The sequence below is a fragment of the Sapajus apella genome, unplaced genomic scaffold, assembly GCF_009761245.1.
Source record: "Sapajus apella isolate SASKATOON/1434 unplaced genomic scaffold, GSC_monkey_1.0 scaffold37, whole genome shotgun sequence".
Lineage (NCBI taxonomy): Eukaryota > Metazoa > Chordata > Mammalia > Primates > Cebidae > Sapajus > Sapajus apella.
The window spans coordinates 9,892,860-9,917,970 of NW_022436977.1; the positions used below are offsets into that span (position 1 = coordinate 9,892,860).

Consider the following 25,111-nt stretch of genomic DNA (forward strand, 5'->3'; position numbering starts at 1 on the left):
AGAAGTTTCTGTTTTCTTCTAAATGTTGTCACATTTAGTGTTTTTGACCCAATTTTTTTTTCTTTTCTTTTCTTTTTCTTTTTTTTTTTTTTTTAAGACGGTGTCTTGCTCTGTTACCAGGCTGGAGTGCAGTGGCACAATCTCAGCTCACTGCAACCTCCACCTCCTGGGTTCAAGCAATTCTTCCACCTCAGCCTCCCAAGTAGCTGGGACCACAGGCGCGTGCCACCACGCTTGGCTAATTTTTTTGTATTTTTAGTAGAGACAGGGTTTCACCATGTTGACCAGGATGGTCTCGATCTCTTGACCTCATGATCCACCTGCCTCGGCCTCCCAAAGTGCTGGGATTACAGGCATGAGCCACTGCGCCCGGCCTTTTGACCCAATTTAATTAATTTTTGCATAAGATGTATAAGTCAAGGTTAATTTTTTTTCAAATATGGATGTTTACTTGTTCAAGCACAATTTGTTGAACAGACTATCCCTTCTCTATTGAATTAATTTTGCAACGTTATAAAAATCAGTTGACATGTTTTATTGGTTAATTTCTGTACTTTCTTTTCTGTACGTATACAGACACATACAGAGCGAATATGTCTAACCTTTTGCCAGTGTCATCCTTCCTTTGTCAGTAAGTTTTGACGTCATTATCATTCTTGAAGTCAGACAGTATGAGCCCTTTAATTTTGTTTCTTCTTTTTCAAAATTATTTTGGCTATTCTAGGTCCTTTGCCTTTTCATAAAAGAACCTTTATAGTACTACTTTATAGTTGCTTTTTATTATTTTTATAGTAGCTTTTTATTATACACATAAGGACAGGACTGGTCTGGGCAAAATTGCCTGTCTTTAGTTTTCTACTGCTTCTGTTTTCATAAATTTTGTGCCCAGCCTTTTTATATCTGGTGAATATATAATATAATCATGCTAGTTCCTGGATGAAGGGCTCTCTGCTGTCTCCTGGATGAAGATTTGTCCAAGGCCCTTTACACCAATGAAAATCTAGCTGTCCTTATCCTTTGTCATAGACATTGTGTCTGCTGGCTAATCTAGTCTGTTAAGTCCCAGCACATCTCTGTGTTTTATGATACATATATTTATGTACAGATATAAATATGTCAGTACCTTCTTATGTGCTAGAACTGAAGGATACAAGATAATGATGCTGAAAATACTTAATATAAGGAAGTTTGAAGTGATTTTAAGTTATTCATAGTCTCATTGTAAATCTTTATTTCCCGCTAAGCATATTACCATCATAACCAATTGTGAGTTAGTTTTATTTTGGTGAACATTTAATGATAAGTAGTTGTATTTAAAGCACTATGACTTTTAGGCCCATTGAAATCACCACTAGTTCCTTACCCTTGGGCTTTAGGAGACAGATACTAAGTTCATGAAACTTGTTCTTTTGTTGTGTATTCGTTGGAAAGGGTGCCAGAAGGTGGAACGGTGGGGGAAAATACCAAAAAAGCCCATGGTTTAACAGTTAAGCCCAGGCTTTAGAAAACTTGCCATTGAAAATTATTTGATGTATAGTTTGAATATATCATTGAGTATTAAGATATCCAAGTTGGGTCATTTTTTTAAATGGCTGCAATGGCTGTAAGTACAGAAAATAATATTTATTAGCTCCCCAAATCCTATAATATCAAGTTAGAAGGTGGATGGGCGTATGCTGAACTGTGGCTCTGTGAAGACTGGTTAGAACTGGAAGGAATGGTAGCAATTGCTGTGAAAAGCACTACCATTTTTGCTTTGTTTTGTTTTGCTTTTTAGACTAGTCGTGCAATTGTGAGAAGAAGAAGAGCAGAACGATATTTTCTGTGCTCTATTCCAGTTTGTACCCCTAAATTGGGCATACCTGTGTCCACTGTCCCTATTTCTCCCCCTTGAAGTAGTCTTGTTACAGCTTTCAAAAGTTTTAGCCAATAGCCCAAATGAATCTCCCCCACCCGAGCACTCTCTCCCCTCTCCCGTATCCCTGTCTGTACTCTTTTTTTTTTTTTTTAATATAAGCATGATTCACGAGTCCTGATGACTGCCCTAATTTGAGAGTCAGGCAGTCACAAATTCTGACACTGTACTGCACCTAAACTGGCATGTTGTTTTTGAATTAAACTGAGGAGCGAGCATCATGTCTTCTCTAAAGGTAAAATCCATTCCCAGGAGGCTACTGAATCCTGCATATAAGCCACACCTGTGGCTCGCCTTCCTCCCTCTTCTCTGCATTCTGCCCTACTCCCGAAGAAATAATGAATGGGGCTAGGCACATGGGGCTGGGCACAATGGCTCATGCCAGTAATCCCAGCCCTTTGGGAGGCTGAGGCAGGAGGATTGCTTGATCTCATAAATTGGAGACCAACCAGGGCAATGTGATGAAACCCCATCTCTATTAAAAACACAAAAATTAGCCAGATGTGGCGGTGCATGTCTGTGGTCCCAGCCACAGGGAAGGCCAAAATGGGAGGATTGCTGGAGCCCGGGAAGTTGAGGCTGCAGTGAGCTGAGATCATGCCACTGCACTTCAGCCTGGGTGACATAGAGAGACCCTGTCCAAGAATGGAGTGGGTAGACTGATTCAAGAAAAACTAAAGTGATAGAAGAGAGCCTGACTGGATTTTAGCTTGGCCTGAGATCTAGATGCTACTTTTTAGGACAGGGAAGATAAGTGTATATTTAAAAAAGCACTAATAAAGAAACTAGCAATGAGAGAGTGATGCAAAAGAATGGGAATAATAAATGGAATAAGGGCACAGAGCTGGTAGGAGGGATGGGATTGAGAGCATCAGGAAAAGGTAAACCTTCGTACAAGTTGGAATGGTTACTTCTTCCTCAGAACCAGGAGTGAAGGAAAAGAAGCTAGGTGAAGAAGGAGAGATTTTGAGGTGGTAAGGAGAATCAGTGGTGTTTTATGTCCAGCAAGATAATAGAAATAGCTAAAATTTATGGAGTGCTTTAATATTACAGGATATATATTAAGTATTTTTCAGTTATTACCTTATGTAATCCATAATAACCCTTTTAAGACCCTTGCTTTATGGAACAAAACATGTTTAGGAAGGTTAAGAAATTTGAGGTTGGGGGCGGTAGCTCACACCTGTAATCCCTGTACTTTGGGAGGCCAAGGTGGGTGGATCACCTGAGGTCAGGAGTTGGAGACCAGCTTGGCCATCATGGTAAAAACTCTGCCTCTACTGAAAATACAAAGTAGCTGGGTGTGGTGGCGCACATCTATAATCTCAGCTACTCAGGAAGCCGACACATGAGAATCGTTTGAACCCAGAGACAGAGGTTGCAGTGAGCCACTGCGCTTCCAGCCTGGGCGATGGGGCAAGACTCTGTCTCCAGCAAACAAACAAAAAAAGAAATTTGCTTAGGGCTGTACAGCAAAGAGGGATACAGACAAAATCCCTTCTGTTACTCTTAGTGAGATAAGAAGCAGGTTTTCTATTGTGAATAGTAGGGAGGAGGTGATGTGGTTTGTCGAGTTCACTCAAGTAAGCCTTTATTAAATGCCTCTTGTATGCAGGGCGCGTTCAGGCTGTTAGCAACACAGACAAGTAAGACATGTTCTCTTAACTCAAGGAATTTACAATCCGGGATAAAAGTGACCGGAGACCTGAATAATTGTAAAGTTAGGGAATGATTAAAGCCAGTTATTAATGAGATTAATAAGTGAGTTGCCGAACAGCAATGAGTGGGCCAGCGAGCAGGACACTTTGTGTCACGCTCTTTCTGGACAAATAAATTGAACATGGGGAGTCCAAGGTCTAGCATTTGGCAGAGAGCAAAGCTAATGAAATATTAAAGAAGGAACAGCTTTGTGTCACGCTCTTTCTGGACAAATAAATTGAACATGGGGAGTCCAAGGTCTAGCATTTGGCAGAGAGCAAAGCTAATGAAATATTAAAGAAGGAACAAATTCTCAGGTGTAATTAAAGGTGAGTTTTAAAATACAGATACACTATGGGAATATACTGGAAGATAATCTAGTCTGTAGAAACTTTCAATGTAGGGCACATTTCTTAGAGACCCTGGTTCCCAACTTTGTTACAAAGTTTCTAGCCTGTGTTTTATTTATATTTATTTATTTATCTAAATATTTTCTTTGTAAAGCAAAATGTATTTCATAGTACCTGGTTGTCAGAGTTGTTAGATTCAAGCAGGATAACATGTTCACTAAAAATTAGGTAATAAACTACTTATAGAATGGCTGCTGTATATTTAGTATAGCTGTACAAAGGAGTTGACACCCAAGATGTAGTGATCATATTTCACTTTTTGTTACATTTTTTTTTTTTTGAGACGGAGTTTCACTCATGTTACCCAGGCTGGAGTGCAATGGCGCGATCTCCCCTCACCGCAACCTCCACCTCCTGGGTTCAGGCAATTCTCCTGCCTCAGCCTCTTGAGTAGCTGGGATTACAGGCACGCACCACCATGCCCAGCTAATTTTTTGTATTTTTGGTAGAGACAGGGTTTCACCATGTTGACCAGGATGGTCTCGATCTCTTGACCTCGTGATCCACCCGCCTCGGCCTCCCAAAGTGCTGGGATTACAGGCTTGAGCCACCGTGCCCAGCCTGTTACATTATTTTTATTAAGCAGATGAATTTTTTTCTGTTAAATAATTTTAAGAAAAAATACAAATAGCTTCTTGCCTAATCTTAAGGATATAAATTTTCCTTCTGTTTGAAACTCATTCCTTGGCTAACTTTTACCCATTGGTAGCATGATGCTTTGATGAAATGATGGGAGCAGATCTCTTAGTTTTACTCACTGTACATTTGCATGTCACTCTTCAAGTTGGAAGCCTCGAAGTCAATCAGACTTGATAAGGCAAGAAGTTACCACTGTATTTCGATTAGTAGAGCCTGAAGTATACAAATGCATGGTTGATTTGAAAGACCAGTGTCATAGAAACAAGGTTTATGTTAATATATTATCAAACTCAATAATGAACTCTGAAATTGTGCACACTTGAGAGTTGTGTTAGAAATTTTCCCATGTTCTTTTTTTAAGAGACAGGATCTCTCTCGTCGGCCAGGCTGGAGTGCAGTGGCATCATCATGGCTCGCTGCAACTTCCACCTCCCAGGCTCAAATGATCCTCTTACCTGAGCCTTCCAAATAGCTAGGACTACTGTCACATGCTACCATACCCAACAATTTTTTGTAGAAATGAAGTCTCCCTGTGTTGCCCAGGCTGGCCTCAAATTCTTCAAGCGAACTTCCCCTTTTGACCTCCCAAAGCGCTGGGATTACAGGCGTGAACCACCACATCCAGCCTCCCTGTGTTTTGTTTTGTTTCAAGATGGGGTCTCACCATCACCCAGGTTGGAGTGCAGTGGCACAATCTTGGCTCCTTGCAACTTCTGTCTCCCAGACTCAAGTGACCCTCCCACCTCAGCCTCCAGAGTAGCTTAGACTACAGGCATGCACCATTATGCCTGGCTAATTTTTTGTATTTTTGGTAGAGAAAGGGTTTTACTGTGTTGCCCAGGCAACTCCTGAGCCCAAATGATCTGGCTGCCTCAGCCTCCCAAAGTACTGGGATTATAGGCATGAGCCGCTGCACCTAGCTCCCCCTGTGTTCTTGATGAGCTGCTTATGGATTTCCCAGAGCTACTGATTGGTGACTTAGAAATGTGGAAACAGCACTGAAACCTGTGGAACGTGCTTCTGCCCATGTTCCCCTGCCATTTAGGATTCCCCAAGGAGGGGGTGTGGCAGTAGTAACTGGTGCAGTCTTTGAGGCCTTGGGATCCCCTGGCTAAACTGCCGCATTAGGACCACCGTTTTAAACCCTGCATAAGGATTCCGACTTACTTCATTACTTTCTGTTTAGTTAAATAACATTTTATCTGCAGTTTTAAAAAGAATGTGATGTTTTTCTTACATTAGGAAATAGTTGTGAACTTAAATTGCTAGATGGTATGTAATTTCAGACTGTATTCATCATTTTTAGTTGGTTTTAAAATCGTATATTAAGCATTTTATTCATTGTAACCTTTTAGAAGCATGCATAGCATAGTACTTAAATATTTATTAAATTAGTAGTCATACATTTCCAGTGTAGAGTCATATATATTTTGCTTTCTGGTCAAATAAAAGTTTGGAAAACATTTTCATCTTGGCATTTTTTATGTTTTTTTTCTGACTATAAATCATAGAAGCAAATGATTAAATAGACAGGTGAAGAGGAGGAAGTCGCAAATAAAATAGGCACTTACATTTATTGTGTTTGCAAGGTTGTTTTTGAGGACAGCGCATGTTTCTCAAGACCTCGTTTCTTGCCTATTTTATAGAGCTGTGGCCTCTTAACAGCACTGCTTTAATGACTTCTTGTGGGGCTCTTGGTTTATGTTAGCACTGACTGTGGAGGGAAGAGAGAGGTCAGATTTCACAAGGAGGCTGTAGACTTGTAAAATCATGCCTAACTGGCAGAAACAAAGTCTGTGTAAGGAAGTAACCCGAGATTTGCATAGGACATGAGGTGTTTTGCCATTTAAATAAATGCAAAATATTTTGATAATACTGAAGATAGTTTGCAGACTAAAGTTTTAAAAGGCTCTAACATGTATTGTGAAAGACAGAGTCATTTACTCAGTTTAATGCTTTACTTTAAAAAATCGAAATAGAAAAATCAAATACTTTCTAGGAAATAGCATTTAAAACTATCGTGATACAGATGTTTTATATTTGCATGCTTTTCTAAAGTTTCTAAGTTGTGATGCAAAATTTTTATATAATTTGTTTTTTTAATTGCACAGTGGTTTTATTCAAGTTTTTGTCGGTAATTTCCAGGTTTAGGGCACGGGTTAGGGAGAGAATCAAGCATCTATTGATCATAAGTGATGTTTACCCAAAGAGTGAGAAGTTAAAAGAACTTAAAAGGCAGATAAAAATTAAGAGTAAGAGATTTTATCAAGCAGTGGAGTAACAGTAGAAAATTTATGCATTCATAGTTTCACTTCAGTCCATGCCTCATAGCAACATATGTAATTTATAAAAAGATAATTTCCTAATTATATAATTTTATAGGAAAAAATGTAAGTAAAGTGAAAAAAAAATCACTGTATGTAATCCTACCACTAGAGATCTGAACTAGTTACTTACCTCTTTTTAATTTATCTCTCATTATTTCATCACTGAAGTAGTGGATTTTATCCCCTTTAAATAATTTATGTCTGCACATTCAAAATGAAAAATTACTTTGTTTCTCTGCAGTTTATGTACCTTTATGCAAAGGCTACCTAAGTCTGGCTTAGTAGAAAATAACAGAAAAAAAATTTAATTTTAGAATACTTTTGCCCTTTATTCAGGCTTTAAAGTTTATTTTTATTATATATAAGGCTCACTGGCATCCTTTGTTTGACATTCTTTGAGTCATTCTTCTGAAAGTAGAACCAGTGTATTCATAGTAAGGCCTTCTATCACTAGTCCCATCTGCACCACTGCTAGGACTTTACTGGGTAACAAGCAGTGGCTGGGTACATATATGTATAGATATAGAATTCAATGTTATTCTTACAATATGCTTAGAATGCATTTTTAATTTTTTACTGAGGGATACTGAGGCTTGAGGTTGAGTAACTTCTCCAGGACACACAGCTCATGAATGCAAACTGATTCTAAGTCAAATGTATGGATTTTAATATCTGCACTCTTACCTGCAAGACTGTTCTGCTGTACCACTTCCCTATATACATATAAATCATGCTGGTTTGTACTGGATGTTAGTCCTGATTTTCTTTGTACCAGGTAGGGCCAAGATTTTACTTAGTCTTTTTTTTTTTTTTTGAGACATAGTTTTGCTTTTGTTGTCCAGGCTAGAGTGCAATGGCATGATCTCCACTCACCAGAACCTCTGCCTTCTGGGTTCATGCAGTTCTCCTGCCTCAGCCTTCCGAATAGCTAGGATTACGGGCATGTGCCACCATGCCCAGCTAATTTTGTATTTTTAGTAGAGATGGGGTTTCACCATTTTGGCCAGGCTGGTCTCAAACTCCTGACCTTAGGTGATCTGCCTGCCTCACCCTCCCAACTTGTTGGGATTACAGGCGTGAGGGGCTGAGCCCAGCCATTTCATCTTTCTTAAATTATCCTTTTTCTTAGTTTTCTAGTGCCCTTTACTTCTGTCATCAAGAAGTGAGAATGGGGCTTGGTGCAGAGGCTCACGCCTGTAATCCCAGCACTTTGGGAGGCCGAGACAGCAGATGACTTGAAGCCAGGAGTTAAGACCAGCCTGGCCAACATGGTGAAACCCCATCTCTACTAACAATACAAAAAAATTAGCTGGGCATGGTGGCACATGCCTGTAGTTCCAGCTACTCAGTCGGCTGAGGCAAGAGAAATGTTTGAAACCTGGAGGCATAGGTTGCAGTGAGCTGAGATTGTGCCACTGCACTCCAGCCTGGACAACAGAGTAAGACTCCAGCTCAAAAAAAAATAAGAGAATGCATTAAAATTGAAAAAACAGTAAACACTGTTTTTTTAGGCTGCTATTAGAAAAACCCAAGGATGTCTTTCTATAAATCTGAATGATAGCCTTACATGTGAGCTGTTAGTCAAAAAATCAAGATTTAGCATTGTAGAACAGGTAGAAATCAAAAATTAAAAAAAAAATTTAAATCAAGATGAACATATACTTTGCTTGTGTTATTAGCCCATGACCTAATTGTACAGTTTCCCTGTTTGTCTTAACTTGTCCAGTGTCTTCTCATTCTGATCAAATGAGAGTTTGGAATGGCTATTCACCACCAGCCCATCTGATCTCTCTTCCTGTGTTCTATTTCAGGCACCATTGTATCTCCCAGCCTTTACAGGCCAGAAACTTCAGAACCATATGGATCCTTTCCTCTCTCTGCCCTGAACACCTCTGGGCCAAATGATGTTTGGTGTACAGTGTCTCTTGTATATGCCCTCCCTTCCTTCCTGTTATTTCTGTCATCATTCAAACTCATAGCAGATCTCTCTTTTGCTGTTCTGATAGCATCTTAACTAGTTAGTCTCCCTACCTCTGCACACTCTCCCTCTAAGTACTTGGCTTTTTTATGGTCAACATATATGTGGGCTTAGAACCAGGAGAATAACAACAAAGGAAAAACTGGTATTCCTATTAGGTAAACTGTTTTTAAAAGATAGATTATTTTTTTAAAAAATGTTTGACTACTAAGTTTTAGCCTTAGATAGTATAACTCAATTTCCATACTTTCCTTTTTTTTTTTTTTTTTTTTTGTGAGGCAAGGTCTTACTCTGCTGCCCAGGCTAGAGTGCAGTGGTGTGATCATGGGTCACTGCAGACTCAACCTCCTAGGCTCAAACAGTTCTCCCACCTCAGCCTCCTGAGTAGCTGGGACTGCAGGCTCGTACCACCACACCTGGCTAATCAGAAAAAAATTTTTTTTTATTTATAGACAGGGTCTGTCCCTATTGCCCAGGCTGGTCACTTTCCTATCTTTAATAGGTTCCTAAAAGTAGACATACTCTTGTTTGAGATGAGAGCCATAGTTTTGAAATTTTAATACACCGAGTTTTAAAGGTATTGTTCTGTTTTGGAAATGTAGAAATTTAACACATATTTTTTTTTTCTGAGATGGAGTCTTGCCTTGTCACCCAAGCTGGAGTACAGTGGTGCGATCTCTGCTCATTGCAACCTCCACCTTCTGGGTTCAAGCAGTTCTCCCGCCTCAGCCTCCTGAGTAGCTGGGACTACAGGTGCACACCACCATGACTAGCTAATTTTTGTATTTTTAGTAGGGACGAGGTTTCACTATGTTGGTTAGAATGGTCTTGATCTCGTAACCTCATGATCCACCCCCTTGGTCTCCCAAAGTGCTGGAATTTGAGCCACCACACCCAGCCATGCCTGACTAATTTTTGTATTTTTAGTAGAGAGAGGGTTTGCCATATTGGCCAGGCTGGTCTCAAACTCCTGACCTTGTGATCTGCCTGCCTTGGCCTTTCAGCGTGCTCGGGTTACAGGTCTGAGCCACCACACCCAGCCTTAACACATGTTCTTACCCAACTAGAAAGCCAGTGCATTTCGGCATACACTGAGCAGCAGAATTGCTTGGGAGTAGAACCTGTAATTTTTATCTTCCACAGAAAGTTTGGGGAACTCAAACTTTTACTCATAAGAGAATTCATATAGGATCTTGGAAGTTGATTACCTGAATTCCGATCCCAGTATCACCACTTGACTGGCCGCAAAACTTTGGGCAGGTTGCTTACTTTTCCTGCGTCTCAGTTTCTGTAACTGAAAATTGGGTGAATAAAAGTTTTGAGAACTAAATAAGCTGGAATATGTAATGTACTTAATGCAGTGCCTGGCAATAAGATGTGTGTTAAGCTATTCTATCTTTATTAAATTGCTTCAAGCCTCTGATACTGCTTTTATAATTTATGTTGAGCGTTTCTTATCTGAAATGCTTGGAACCAGAAGTGTTTTAGATTTCAGAGTTCTGAAAAAATTTTGTAACATTTGTATTATGCCAGTTGAGCATCCCAAATCCAGAAGCTTGAAATGTTCCAATGAGCATTTCCACTAAGCATCATGTCGGTGCTTAGAAAGTTCCAGATTTTGGAACATTTGTTGAATTTGGGATGCTCTGTACTTTTGGGATGCTCAACTTTTAGGGTGCTCTGTACTTTTTCTTCATAGCATTTATCACAGTTTGAATTTATTACACTTGCATAGTTTGAATTTATTATACTTGCATAGTAATTTGGTTAAATGTTTTTCTCCACCGTTAGATAAAGATCCCTGAGAATAAACTTATGTTAATTTTGTCCATCATTGGATCCTTGGCACCTAGAATATACTAGACACTGAATAAATATTCATTGAATGAATTAATAAATTCAGAAGAGATTACTTTAAAACTTTCCTAAAAGTAATTAAAATTGTTTTCTAAATTGGGGAGACAATCTGGTCCATTATTTTATGAAGAATTTTATAACTCAGAATCTGTTAGCATGATTAACTTACAAACTAAATGAATGGTATTATTGTGAGGACAGTAAGATCGATATTAATATGTGAGTCATGGAAATTAACTTCTTTGTGTCAGTTATACTGTGTGTCTTTAATAGCAGAGATATTGTCTTTATATAACTATTTAAGATTGGTTGTTTAAATACTATTGCGTGTTGCCATGAAAGTTTGGTTTTGAAATAATTGATGCCTAACTGCTCTCTCTCTCTCTCTTTTCCTTTCTTTCTTTTTTAACTTTTTTGACAAAACCTCACTAACAAGTCTGTTTGTTGAAACTATACCTGGCCAAAAAGAGTTAAAAAAAATATGTATTTGGCATAAAGGAAGATTTATTTTTTTGTTCACTATGGAAGGATATATGCATTCCTTTTTTTTTTTCTAGTAATTAGGCTAAGCAGTTTAAATATTTAGATGGGTGGGTGCTAAGACATGATGCTTTTTGACAGCATTAACAATTAGAATCACATTTTTGTGAGATTATTTCTTTGTTGGTTTTAGAAGTAGTGGATTAACCTATAGAAGCCTTTCAATGGTTAGATGAAAGCTGCTTGAGTCTAATGCAGCCTGTCAAACATTGGTGTTTGTCTGGAGTGTTTTGAAGAGGGGAAGGGAGGAATGAAAGCAGAGACAAGAGGCTGATAGTGGCTCAGGTGAGAGATTTTGGGACTGGAACAGAAGGGAACGGATTTGACACATGTTTAGGAGTTAAAATCAGTGGGAACAGATGATTGAGAATTCAGAAAGAGTAAATAGTCTCTAGCTCAGGTGAATAATTTGACAGTGGTGTGACAAAGATGAAGCAGAGATACAGGCTTGGAAGAAAGAAGATGACTTCATTTTGGACATAATGAGTTTGGAGTGCCTTTCATAAATTCCAGGTGAAGATGTCCAGTGCACAGTTGGAGCCCTGAGTACGAAGGTCTGAGGAGAGTGATCTAAGCTGGAGCGGTATTTAGGGGAATCAGCAGCTACAGCTGGCTGTGGTTGAAAACTGTAAGAGGATATAATCACCAAAAAAGACTATGGAGAGAGAAAAGAACAGATACTCTATGGAAGGAAGTGCAGAAGAGGAAGGAGAGTGAGCCTTTAAAAAGGGGAGACAGGAAGGAGCAGCTGGCGAAAGAAAAGGAGAACAAGGAGCATGTAGTATCATAGACCCTATTTCAATAACATAAAAGGGAAGAAGGCAAATTAGATGTTTGAGGCATGGAGTCAGAAAGAAGTGGGGACAGCCAGTATAATACTCTTTAGAGAAGTTTCGGTCTTATGGGTAGGAGAGTGGAGAGCTGGTAGATGGATATGTAAAGTGTTGTAAAGAAATGTTTGGAGTTTTCTTCCTTTTGTTTTTTGAGGTTGGGAGAGAGTAGAATAGATTTATTTGTGGAGGGGAAGAAAGTAGGAGAAGAGTTTGAATACACAGGAGAGAGAGAGATCCCAGAGGTGAGAGAAGAGATTGGGATTGGTGTCCAGATGGAGGGATTACAAACAAAGGAGGAAGTTTACTTTCATTATAGATTAATTGTTGCCTCTTTTTTGTTAGTCTCAGAGGTAACCAGTGATAGTCCTGAGCAGTATCTGGCTTGGTATTTTTCTCGATGAAACTGTTTTGCCAGTGGATTGAATTTTCAAAAGATATGAAAAAGTTAGAAATTTTAAATATAAAGGTGAGGATTTAAAAATATGTATCTTTAGGGAGCTGCAGTGGCTCAGGCCAGTTGTCCTGGTGCTTGAGGAGGCAAGGCTACGTGTTTGAGGCCATCCTGGGCAACATAAGAACCGGTCATTCATTAAAAAAAATAAATAAATAAAAATATGTATCTTTATGCTTGCTTTCAAACCTTGCTGAAAACCAGAGTGGGATCCAGAAATATCCTTAAATGAATTAAAGAATAAAGCCAATTTTCTTTCATTTCTCAGAATTTTGTGACTCTAGAGTTGCAGCACATTAGGCCTAAAGTACAAGATTAGCTCAATTGTTATAATAAAAAAATCTTAGGGATTTCTTAAATTTATCCATCTGAGAAAAAAGGGGAACTGCTTAAAGAAAAGGCAATGGTGCCAAGGCATATTGTTTGATTGGTTAGATTCAGAGTAAAAAGCAGCACTCAGTTGCCTGTGTGGTTAGCATGAAATAAGGCAGCAAAGTGTCACTTTTATTTTCAATAATCACACTTGCAAGTTTTCAGTAAAGGACCCTCACTATATTGGCTTGTTTAATCTTCATAAAATCCTTTGATATCAGAGAGACAGATTTTTGTCTCTAAAAATAATGCCGGTAAGTTATTGCGCATTTTTTTGGAATTGTAGCAAAAAATAATAATAACAAAAAGCACTATTTTCTTCTCACCCACATCTTGGTATTTGTACCCAAGAAACTTCCCACAATTCTAGTTACTGTGCTTAAAGAGCCAATAGAATTGGAGAAAATTCAAAATAATGTTAGTTCAATTCCAAAAGTATATTTTTTAGTGCCTAATCTGTACCACTCACTGTCTTACAGGATCCTGCAAAGAATATGACCCCCTACTGCACCTCAGTGAGCTTATAACATAGAAGGGGAGGAAGATTTGTAAATAGTGATTATAATACTGGGAGATAAAGACAGCAGTGAAGGTCTGCAGTGTACAGAGATAGCAGAGAAAAGGGTCAGAAACCACTTCCCAAAGGATGGGATAAGTCAACTAGGCTTTAAAGAATGATAGGATTTCTCAGGTGGACAAAGGGACCAATGATATTAGCAACAGAAGGGAATGTTCATATAAACCTTAGAGATATGAAATATCATGGTATATTTAGTGAATTATAAGTAGCTCAGTGTTAGTGAAACATCATTGCAAGTGGTTGAATATGAGGCTAGAGTTTTGCAGGACAAATTAATTCATCAGCAACACAGATTCATGGTTTTTGATGATCACTCTGGAGGGTGTTGCTGCTGGCAGGGAAGATACCAGCTAAGAGGCTCCAGAAAGACTTCCAGACAGGATATGATAAGGGCCTGAATTGAACAGAGGACTGTTAGGGATGAAGAGAAGTCAGATATGAGGGAGGAATAAATGAGATAAAGCATCTTGAATTGAATGCTTGATTCATTGTGGGATAATGCAAGAAGAAATTGTTGAAGTGGACAGGCCTGGGGGAACTTCTGCTTCATAAGGAAAAGTTAAACTAAATAAGATATTTCGGTCTGGAGAGGTAGAGGCTGAGAAACAATAAAGTTAAATTCCCATTTTGAAGTCTGTCAATTGAATATTGACTGGATTATCAGTGACAACTAGAGCTAATGGTCACCCCTCATACATGGAAAAGATAAATATGGGATCGACAAGAATGCTTAATATTTTATAAAGCAAGCATTAAATTTATGGCAATGTAGGCCCTAATTCTCCCCAAAATAAATGTATTCAACATAGTTTAATTATAAGAAGACAGCTTACATCGTTACTGAGAAATCAGGTTGTTCTCTCTGAATGTGGAGGTGATATTGTGAAGGTGAATCTAGCCGTCTGTTTCCTAATTCTTCAGTAGGTAAACAGCAGTGGATGGTCCATAGGTTTAGATCCAAAATTAAAAGGTTTGCAGATAAATACCCTAGCAAATGATTATAAAAGCAATTAAAAGTAGCTCAATATTAGTGAAACACTATTGTAAGTAGTTGAATATGATGTCAGAGTTTTACGGGGACTAATGAATTGATCAGCAACGTAGATTCACGGTATCCATTTTTAGAGTTTGATATTCTGGAACAGTAGTTCTCTAACTAAAAAGCCTTACTCTTTATACTCTTAAAACTCAAATAACTTTTATTTATGTAGCTTACGTCTGCTAACACTATTAGAAATTAAAACTGAGAAACATACTCATTAATTCATTTTAGAATGAAAACATTTATTCATCACATATTAATGTAACTATTTTCCAAAGGAAAAAAATAGAAACAGGAGCAGAATTGCTTTACATTTGTGCAAATCTCTTTAGTTAGCTTAATAGAAGATGGCTGGGTTCTCATGTGTATCTGCTTCCACATTTGGTCTATTGCAATATCATACATTACATAACTCCTGGAAAACACCATATATTCAAGAGAAAAGAGAGTGAAAAGGCAGGTGATGGTTATTATGCAAATATATCTGACTTTGTGGATCCACTGACAATAGCAGTTTGAAATCGAAATCTTTGTTTCATTTACAAGGTATTTCTTTACTTCCATTCCACCCTTTTTGGAAGTCACTCCTCCTAAGAATATTTCACCATTATTCATTGTCCTTGTCCTATACCTGTGAAGGCCTATGATCTATCTACAGATAAATGAATTCAAGTGCAAAGCAGAATTGGTTAGCCTTCTGTGACCTTTTATCCTTTCTAGTCTAATGAAACATAAGTTCATCTAGCCCTGTTATCTCTATTCTTCTTCATAATTTCTCATTTTATTGATAAAGTTCAAACAAATTTTTCTTTGAACTAGAGTCTGGGGAGGGGAAGAGTTAAGACTGTAGTTGTGACCCTTTCTTTGTTCTTGGAAGACTTAGTAGAGGGAAGGGAAACCTGGAGTTTACTCTCCATCAAAAAAGGAAATCATGGATACCAAAGACCACTTTCTGGAGGCCTACCTAGAATTATAAAGAATAATTAACTCTAGAAAATCCCAACACTTCAAGATCGATCTCTGCTTTGGAAATACATGAGCCTACAGTCTTTTGAGTTTCTCTGCCTTTTGTTTCAGATGCATCCTTGGCCTTCTCTTTCCTTTCTCATCCTGCTCCATCAATACCAACTTCATCTGATTCCAAACACAGAGTGATGTGTCTGTGGCATAAGAACCAAGTCTTTGTTTTCTTTAAGATATCTCTAGACTCTCCATTCCCATTGCTACCACCCAGTTCTGTGATCCTTATTTAGTAGTCTGGTGGACTGTTGGCTTGAGACTCCTTTTTTCAGTCCATCCTGATTAATTTTTTTCCACACATTGTTATTATCAGGACATGCCTTTACTCAGAAATCTTCATTGGTGCCTTAATTTGTACCATGATATAAATCTGTTTTATCTGTATTCTCCTTCAGCTTTCCCATAAACTCTTAATCTGAAATATTTTGCAGTAGTCCTGGCTGTTTCTTCACAATCCTATGAATGCAAGCTTCACATTTCTTACCTCTGTGCTTGTCTTCATGTTATTCTTTTCACTTTTAATGTTCTGCTCCCTCCCACCACCACCCCCATCTAAATCCAATGGATTCTTCAAAAGCGAATTCAAAACTAATTCCTGTAAATGGTTTTTACCTGACTAGTTTGTCTTTATTTCTTTCTCCTCTGAAATACGATAGTATTTGACATTTGTACCGCACAGTTTAGTATGTAATTACATACCATTGTTTATGTTTGTTTCATATGTTCATTTTTTGTCTCCAAATAGATGATAAGTTTCTTGTGAACCTATTTAGAATTTAATTTTGGGAAAGACCAGACTCCTTAAATTGGGCAACTGCCTAGTGGTTTTTCCAAAATCATTCACTAAATTCATGCTTGGTATGTTAGGTTGTTCTTATATCTCAGTAAGGGTTCAACTCTAATAAGTAGTATCTAGCATAATGTTACTTCTGTTATTTTCATGAACTTATTCTGAATTTCTCAAACTTTATCTTATAGCGATTTCTGCATTTGAAGTTCAGCCAGTTTCTACTGAGGTCCATGAAGGTGGAGTTGCTCGATTTGCATGCAAGATTTCATCCAACCCTCCTGCAGTCATAACATGGGAGTTCAATCGGACAACTCTACCTATGACTGTGGACAGGTAGATGTAGATTTTGTCTTTGAAGATGATATGGGAGTAATCAAGACTTCATGTGAGATTATATAGGGAGAAAGACCATTATGGGCCTCATTTTTATTTAGGACAGTAATAACTGATTGCTTAAGACATTTCAAACTTAGCCAAAGAATTAGATCATCAGTCTCTGGCATATGGGGCATGGTTCTTGATTCACATCGGCATTTAAATAGATTCTCCTACTGCCTTGAGCCTTTCCTCAACCATCTGTTCTAACCATGAGTATCTGGACTGCAGCCCAAAGTTTTAGGAAACCAAATTAGGTTCTCATTCCTAGGAAGGGCAGTGGTGGTGTAGCTGCCCACTCCTGTCTCTGCCTTCCACTTCCCAACCCCCCTCTTTACTGCAAATGAATGCACATACACATGTGCACATGCACACATCAAGTGTTCTGAGGTGATTGGGATTTAGGGATCAAGAACTTGATAGCAACTCCAAAATGTTTGATTCCTGCCCTGCTCCTGAGTAGGCAGACATCATTTGCTAACATGGTAAAGTACTAAGATAAAATAAGTTATTCATGGAAGTCCTTTATTAAAAAAAAAAAAACCTACATATGTCTTAGACAATATATGGATATTAGTAGGTAAAAAATCAGGAATTAAAAAAAAATTGTACCAAACACTGGGCCACCAACTAGCTAAATCAAAGCTGGAATGTCAAATGTGACTCTGTAAAATTCGACTGATAGATTGCACAAACCAAATCATGCTGGATTGTTTATGTTATAGAGAGCTTTAGTGACCCAAATGAGAACAGTAGAATCAAGCTAGTATTTTTAAAGGTCTTTAAAGTATTGCTTACAGCACTGTAAAAAGATTGAGTGTATTAATTCCTCTCATTGAATATGATAAATAAAATATAAAATCTAGGCCAGGTATGGTGGCTCACACCTGTAATTCTAGCACTTTGGGAGGCCAAGACGGGCAGATCACCTGAGGTTAGGAGTTCGAGACCAGCCTGGCCAACATGGTGAAACTCTGCCTCCTAAAAATGCAAAAATTAGCCAAACATGGTGGCACATGCCTGTAATCCCAGCTACTTGGTAGGCTGAGGTAAGAGAATCGCTTGAACCCAGGAGATAGAGGTTGCAGTGAACAAAGAAAGATCATGCCATTGCACTCCAGCCTAGGCAACAAGAGCAAAACTCTATCTTAAAAAATAAATAAATAAATAAATAAATATAGTAAAATATAAAATCTTCTACAAAAAGTTTAGTTATCTTTCTCTTATAATAGGATAACTACCCTACCAACAGGAGTATTGCAAATCTATGATGTCGACCAGATGGATTCTGGAAATTATCGCTGTGTTGCTGCCACTGTAGCTCACCAACGTAAAAGTATGGAGGCCTCGCTAACTGTGATTCCAGGTACCATGCAGAGTGGCTTTTTCCATTTTTATGACATTGTATTGGTGCAGTTATTACTTTTTCTCCTCTGCTGTAATAGTGTACCGTAACGTAGAATTTCATTTAAATTATTATCTATTTGGAAAATGGTCATTTTCACTTACTAAGCAACTCCTCTTTTATAGGCTAATTTTCTATGTCATATCAACGTCTTTAAGAAATATTCAATCTTAAGAAAGATTAACAAATATTCAATCTTGGCTGGGCATGGTGGCTCATGCCTGTAATCCCAGTGCTTTGGGAGGCTGAGGTGGGCAGATTACCTGTGGTCAGGCGTTTGAGACCAGCCTGACAAACGTGGAAAAACCCCATCTCTACTAAAAATACAAAATTGGCCAGGCGTGGTGGCGCATGCCTATAATCCCAACTACTCGGGAGGCAGAGGCAGGGGAATTGCTTGAACCTGAGAGGCAGAGGTTGCAGTGAGCCGAGATCACACCATTGCAATCCAGCCTGGGCAACAGGAGTGAAACTCCGTCTCAAAAATATATATTCAATCTTTGATATTCACGTCAACACCACAATTAACCGATGCTCAGGTCCCTTATTGAAAATGGCATGGTATTTTAATTCACCTGTGCACACCCTCCTGTATACTTTAAATCATCTGTACATTACTTACAATACCAAATGATGTAAATTCTATATAAATCATTGTATTTTAAAATTTTCTATTATTTTTATTTTTTATTATTTGTAAATATTTTTAACCTGCAGTTGGTTGAATTTACAGATGTGCAGCCCACAGATACTGAGGGCTGGCTATATTTCACTTTTATTTTTAAAAGGGTAAAATATAGAAAGCACAAAAAAGAGAATAACAATCATCCATTTCTACCAGAATTGTCAAATGTGGAAAAAAATATATTTGTTTCCAGTCTTACATTCTTTTGCTTGTTGTTTAAAGAAATACCATAATTTGTATTTGTAAAAATGATACATGCCTTTTATAAAAAGTAATGTTTATAGAATAAAAAATATAAAACTTTTACATAAAACAATTTTTTAAAACACAAAAATAAAAGTTAAAAAATATCCCAGTCTCAATTCAAAAATTATCCTTGTAAATAAATATTAAGTGAACACAATTTTATATATTTTGCCATACATTAATATAGGCAGAAAAGAAACTAAAGAGATGAATATAAAGAAATAGGTATTTCATTAAAATGAAATAGATGCTAGTTTTTATTTTAAAGGTTAAGGTTATGTAAACGTAGTGAAAGAAAACCTGTACTGAAGACATTGTTGAACTTAACATAAATGTTTATTCTTCACATGAGATACTGCTTTCTAACAGATCCTTTAAGGCTGAAAAATAAAAAGAAATTTTGAAAAACATGAAGAGGCCGAAGTTATGTATTTAATGCTGTGCTTTAATTTTAGGTAAATTAAATAAATTTTAGATAATTACATAAATAAATGAGTGCTTTAACCTCAGTGAAAGGTAATGATAAGGAAACAACCTAAATGTTCATCAACTGATGGATGGATAAATAATATAAGTTAATCTATACAATGATATATATTGCTCAATAAAAAGGAATGAAGTATTTATACATGTAACAACAGGGGTGAACCTTGAAAACATTATGCTAAGTGAAAAGAAGCCAGTCACAAAAGACCACATAATATGTGGCTCTGTTTATATGAAATATTTAGAATAGGCAAATTCAGAGAGACTGAAAGTAGATTGGTGGTTACTAGGCTGTGGAGAGAGGAAGAGATTGGGAGTGACATGGATATGGGATTGTTTTGGGGAGTGATAAAAATGTTCTGAAATTAATTGTGGTAATAATTGTACAACTCTGAAAACTCTAAAAACCACTGAATTGTATACTTCAAATAGGTGAATTATATGGTATGTGAGTTACATCTCAATAAAGTTGTTTTAGAAAAAAGAAAAGTAGGCAGGTGTGGTGGCTCAGGCCTGTAATCCCAGCACTTTGGGAGGCCAAAGCTGGTGGATCACTTGAGGTCAGGAGTTTGAAACCAGCCTGTCCAACATGGCAAAACCCTGTTTCTACTAAAAATACAAAATTAGCCGGGCATGGTGGTGCATGCCTGTAATCCCAGCTACTCCAGAGGCTGAGGCAGGAGAATCGCTTGAACCTGGGAGGCGGAGGTTATAGTGAGCCAAGATCTCGCCACTGCACTCCAGCCTGGGCAACAAGAGCAAAACTCCATCTCAAAAAAAAAAAAAGAAAAATAAAAATGAATGACAAGAATAAATTCTTACTAATTTCACTTATTATATTTTATTTATAATTACTTTTATATTCTCTTTTTCTCCCCAAAGCTAAGGAGTCTAAATCCTTCCACACACCAACCATTATAGCAGGTCCACAAAACATAACAACGTCTCTTCATCAGACTGTAGTTTTGGAATGCATGGCCACAGGAAATCCCAAACCAATCATTTCTTGGAGCCGTCTTGGTAAGTCTTCTCAAGGAAAAAAAAAAAAGCCTTTTCCTTAAATTTTTTTTTTAAATGAAATTTATAAAGTATTTATTTTATATATAAAAACACAGGTTTGGCTATTGAATGTCTTAACTTTTTTGGCATTTCAGTGTGTAGACAAAAGGTCTTAATATGGAGAATTTTATACTTTTCATGATTGATTGCTTGGATAGTGGTCCTTTGATAATTTCAGATTATATGTTACATTGTTTTAACTGAGGTATTCTCTTTGAAATAGATCACAAATCCATTGATGTCTTTAATACTCGGGTACTTGGAAATAGTAATCTTATGATATCTGATATCAAGCTACAACATGCTGGAGTTTATGTTTGTCGGGCCACTACCCCTGGAACACGCAACTTTACAGTTGCTATGGCAACTTTAACTGTATTAGGTATGTTCCTCTCATTCTGCAATCAGGGAAATCTTACATTTTAACATTTGCTGTTTTATCTCATTCATAGATTACTTCTGCCTTTCTTGAGCTTTGTAGCGTTGTGAAGATTGATATGAAGTGTTGTAATCCAATGATGAATTTCAGGAAAAAAATAAATACTTATATTAAAATATAACTGTAGAGTCATTCTGAGGTCACCATCCTGTTTGCGTGCATACCATTATGTTCCTTCTTATTTAAGCTTCCCTTCTAGCTACTTCACACTTACCCACATATCCATATGCCTATTTGCCAGTTTAAAAATTTAATCTGTTGATTGTCTAACTACGTTTGCAAGTGGCTGTATGTTGAGCTTAGTTAAGAAGGATGATAGGTACGTATATTTTAAGTGTGTCTATATAGATGGTCTGAATAGGGAAATCATGGAGGAAGTGAACACTGAACAATGAGGAGAAAAGGCACCTGGAGGGTTGTATGGAGATGTAGATAGGATCTCAGCATGTCAGACAACTTCAGTAATGGGACTTGTTTCATTTGCTCTATTCTTCCTTAACTGTTTATATCATCCCTGTTAGGATGACAGAAATATTTTCTTTTTTCTTTAAAAATAGCTCCTCCTTCATTTGTCGAATGGCCAGAAAGTTTAACAAGACCTCGAGCTGGCACTGCTCGATTTGTGTGTCAGGCAGAAGGAATCCCCTCTCCCAAGATGTCATGGCTGAAAAATGGAAGGAAGATACATTCAAATGGTAGAATTAAAATGTACAACAGGTAGGCTGTGTCACTTTGCTACCATTTTATATATGATATAATGGCTTTAGTAATTTTTATGTGAAATCATTATATTAATACCAAATACCTAATTTATCTTGATAGTTATTAACAAAATGAAACTAAACTAAAATAAGTTAAGGTTTATAATATTAGCATGTCATACATGCACTATGCAGATACTCATGGATATTTTATATACATGGGTCATGAAAGTGGTAGATGGTAATAAAATGAATGTTAGACCACTCCCCAAACTCCAGGGTTCTAGTCCTGCTAAGCCACTAGTTATCACAAGAAAGCAATATTAGCTCTTTGGAGTCTTAGTTCCTTCTTCATAAAATAAAGAAATTAGAAGAAATAATTCCCTAATGATTTCTCCACAGTTAATGATTTTGAGAATTCATTTTTATTAGCTTAAATACAAATTATTGTAACATTCTCATTTATGTTGAACAAAACTTAAAAATTTCTGTTGACCTGAATTTTATGTACACATTATAATAGTCTATAAATTAGTTGCTGTTCAAGTAATACAAATTTTTAGTAAGAGCCAAATTTTAAAAAAAGTTGTTATCTAAAGCAAAAGACATTTGAATATCACAAATTCTATTGCAGCCTCAAAAAATAAATGTGATTTTAAGTAATTAATGTAGACTGTCTTTCACTAGAACTGATTACATAGTTTTTTTTTTCCTCAGTAATTTTTATTATCTAAAATGAGACTATAAGGCAGGCATAGTGCCTCTTGCCTGTAATCCCAGTGCTTTGGGAGGCCAAGGTGGGAGCACAGGAGTTTGAGACCAACCTGGGCAACATAGTGAGACCCTGTCTCTACAGAAGATTACAAAAAATTAAAAAATTACACACGCCTAGAGTCCCAGCTACTCAGGAGGATGAGGCAAGAGGCAGAGAGGATTTTTCGAGCTTAGGAGTTTGAGGCTGCAGTGAGCTGTGATTGTGACACTGCACTTCAGCCTGGTTACAGAGTGAGACCCTCTCTCTTTAAAACAACATCAACAACCAAAATGACAAAAACAAAAACCCACCAAAAAATCCTCAGGATTCCACAGAGTTGCTACAGGGTTCTAGAAATGCTTGATTTTAACTTTAATTTTAAAATAAAATGAGAGTATATTTAGCAATAGCCAAACTTTATTTTTCATTCATTCTTAGAATTTTTCATGGAAATAATTTTTTTTCTTTCCTCAGCAAATTGGTAATTAACCAGATTATTCCTGAAGATGATGGTATTTATCAGTGCATGGCTGAGAATAGCCAAGGATCTATTTTATCTAGAGCCAGACTGACTGTAGTGATGTCAGAAGACAGACCTAGTGCTCCCTGTAATGTACATGCTGAAACCATGTCAAGCTCAGCCATCCTTTTAGCTTGGGAGAGGCCACTTTATAATTCAGACAAAGTCATCGCCTATTCTGTACACTACATGAAAGCAGAAGGTAAGCAATTTGAGGAATGCTCATTTTTAAGTACTCCTTGTTATCAAGGATTTGTTTTCAGTATGAATAATGCCTTACATAATTCATCTATGGCAGTTTTCTTTAATAAAATAATCACCTATGTATCTATTGTTTTCTAAATTTCATGTTGTGTACTTTGTATATGTAAGTATAGTTTAAGATTTTTCTGTTTAGAAACAATTACTAGCTAGTACAAAGCATCACTGCCTGCTTAGAAATTACAAAGTAGTGTACTTATGAATTTTATTCCAGACAAGGTATAAATTCCTTAACTGAGACTTAATATACTAGTTTAAGTATGCAGTTACTTTAGAATAGTGGTGTGACTGTTAATAAACTATGTACACTACAGCATATTATTTTTAAGGGAGAAAGTAAACATTGTCAAATTCCCCATATTTTTGATTTTGTGTATTTTGGATGTTTTCTGAAATCATATAGAACCCTCTGAAAATTGCACAGGACATTGTTTACTACTATCTCATTATGTAAAAGTAGAAATCAAACGTGTCTTAAAATTTTTATTCAGAATTATTGGTTCTATTTTTGGGATTTAGAAGAATTCCTTATATTTTACTTTTAGCAAATATCTTAAAGGGAAAAGAGAAACTATTTATAAATCCTAGAAATTTCTCTGGTGATTTTTCACAGAAACCATGGTAGAGGCTTAGAAATTTCAGTTCTATGCTTAAACAGCCTAGCTTTTATGGAATATACGTTAAAAACAAATTCAAACACCTAACGATGGGGATATAATAAAATTATCCATAGAAACAGGTGGTTTGTTGTTGCTGCTGCTATTTGTTTTTTGTACTTTGAAGTAGTGTTTTGAAAAGGAATATTTTGAATGTAAATCAGGGGTCATGGAAGCAAGAAGAATGAAAGTCTGATAACTGAGCATGCTGGAGTATGTTAATTCCCTTTTTAGTGATTTATGAAGGTAAAAGGAATGCTGGTTTTGATGGGGACCACTCTTGTTCCCTATTATGGTTGTTTCATTAGAGCCTCCACATGCGGCTCAGTGGTCTATTCAGGAATGAACAAGGCTTTTTAATTCAAACTCAAGGACCTTGTTTGGTAGGTCAGAAATCGTACTATGCAGCTCCTAATTAACAAGCCATTAGCCAGTCTGTTGTGAAATGCCTGTAATCTTGTCTAATTAAAATGCTATCAAGTTAATTCAGAAATGTGGGAAAACTTAACACTGGAATTTGCCTTCTGTTTTGTTTATAAATCCAGTGTGGGGAGAAGGGACTCCGTCTTTAGAGAGATTTGATTAAGTTGACATGCGTTTACTGTGAATTGTTAGCAAAGCACAGTGGCTGCCAATGCTCTTGTTCCACTTTACAGGTTTGCTCTGTAGGAATTAAATCCTACAAAGACAAATCCTCTTCTATACCTTGCCATGCATATTTGATTAAGAATTGCTGAGATTTTTTTTTCTCTTAAAAAAAGAACTCACTGTGGGACAAAGCATTTGGAGGCTCATTCTGTGACTCCCAGTTTTTGGGGGGTTTTTTTGCCTTCAATATAAATAAAAGAACAACTTATGTCAGTCAAATTTAATAGAATCTCTAGCGGCAAAATGAGATCTTTGGCAGGACAACTTTTGGTTTGTTTTGTTTTTATAAAGCGTGGAGCCATTGCATTCCCTACTGTCTCTCCATTTATGTTTAAAAGAAAAAAAAAACCCATGAGCAAGTAAAGTTTATGCACTGTTATGAATTACAGTATTCTGCTGTATTAAGCTCTGTTATGTTACTACT

At 37.0% G+C, this 25,111-nt stretch overlaps 1 protein-coding gene across 1 annotated transcript in view; it reads left to right on the forward strand.

The window, feature by feature from the left end:
- The window catches only part of PRTG (protogenin), a 128,982-nt gene that overhangs the window by 38,934 nt on the left and 64,937 nt on the right, over window positions 1-25,111 (forward strand). The window contains exons 3-8 of the mRNA XM_032297376.1: window positions 16,641-16,785; window positions 18,060-18,193; window positions 20,532-20,669; window positions 20,932-21,090; window positions 21,705-21,864; window positions 23,077-23,324. Of these exons, the coding sequence (XP_032153267.1) occupies window positions 16,641-16,785; window positions 18,060-18,193; window positions 20,532-20,669; window positions 20,932-21,090; window positions 21,705-21,864; window positions 23,077-23,324 (984 nt within the window). The remainder of the gene's footprint in view (window positions 1-16,640; window positions 16,786-18,059; window positions 18,194-20,531; window positions 20,670-20,931; window positions 21,091-21,704; window positions 21,865-23,076; window positions 23,325-25,111) is intronic.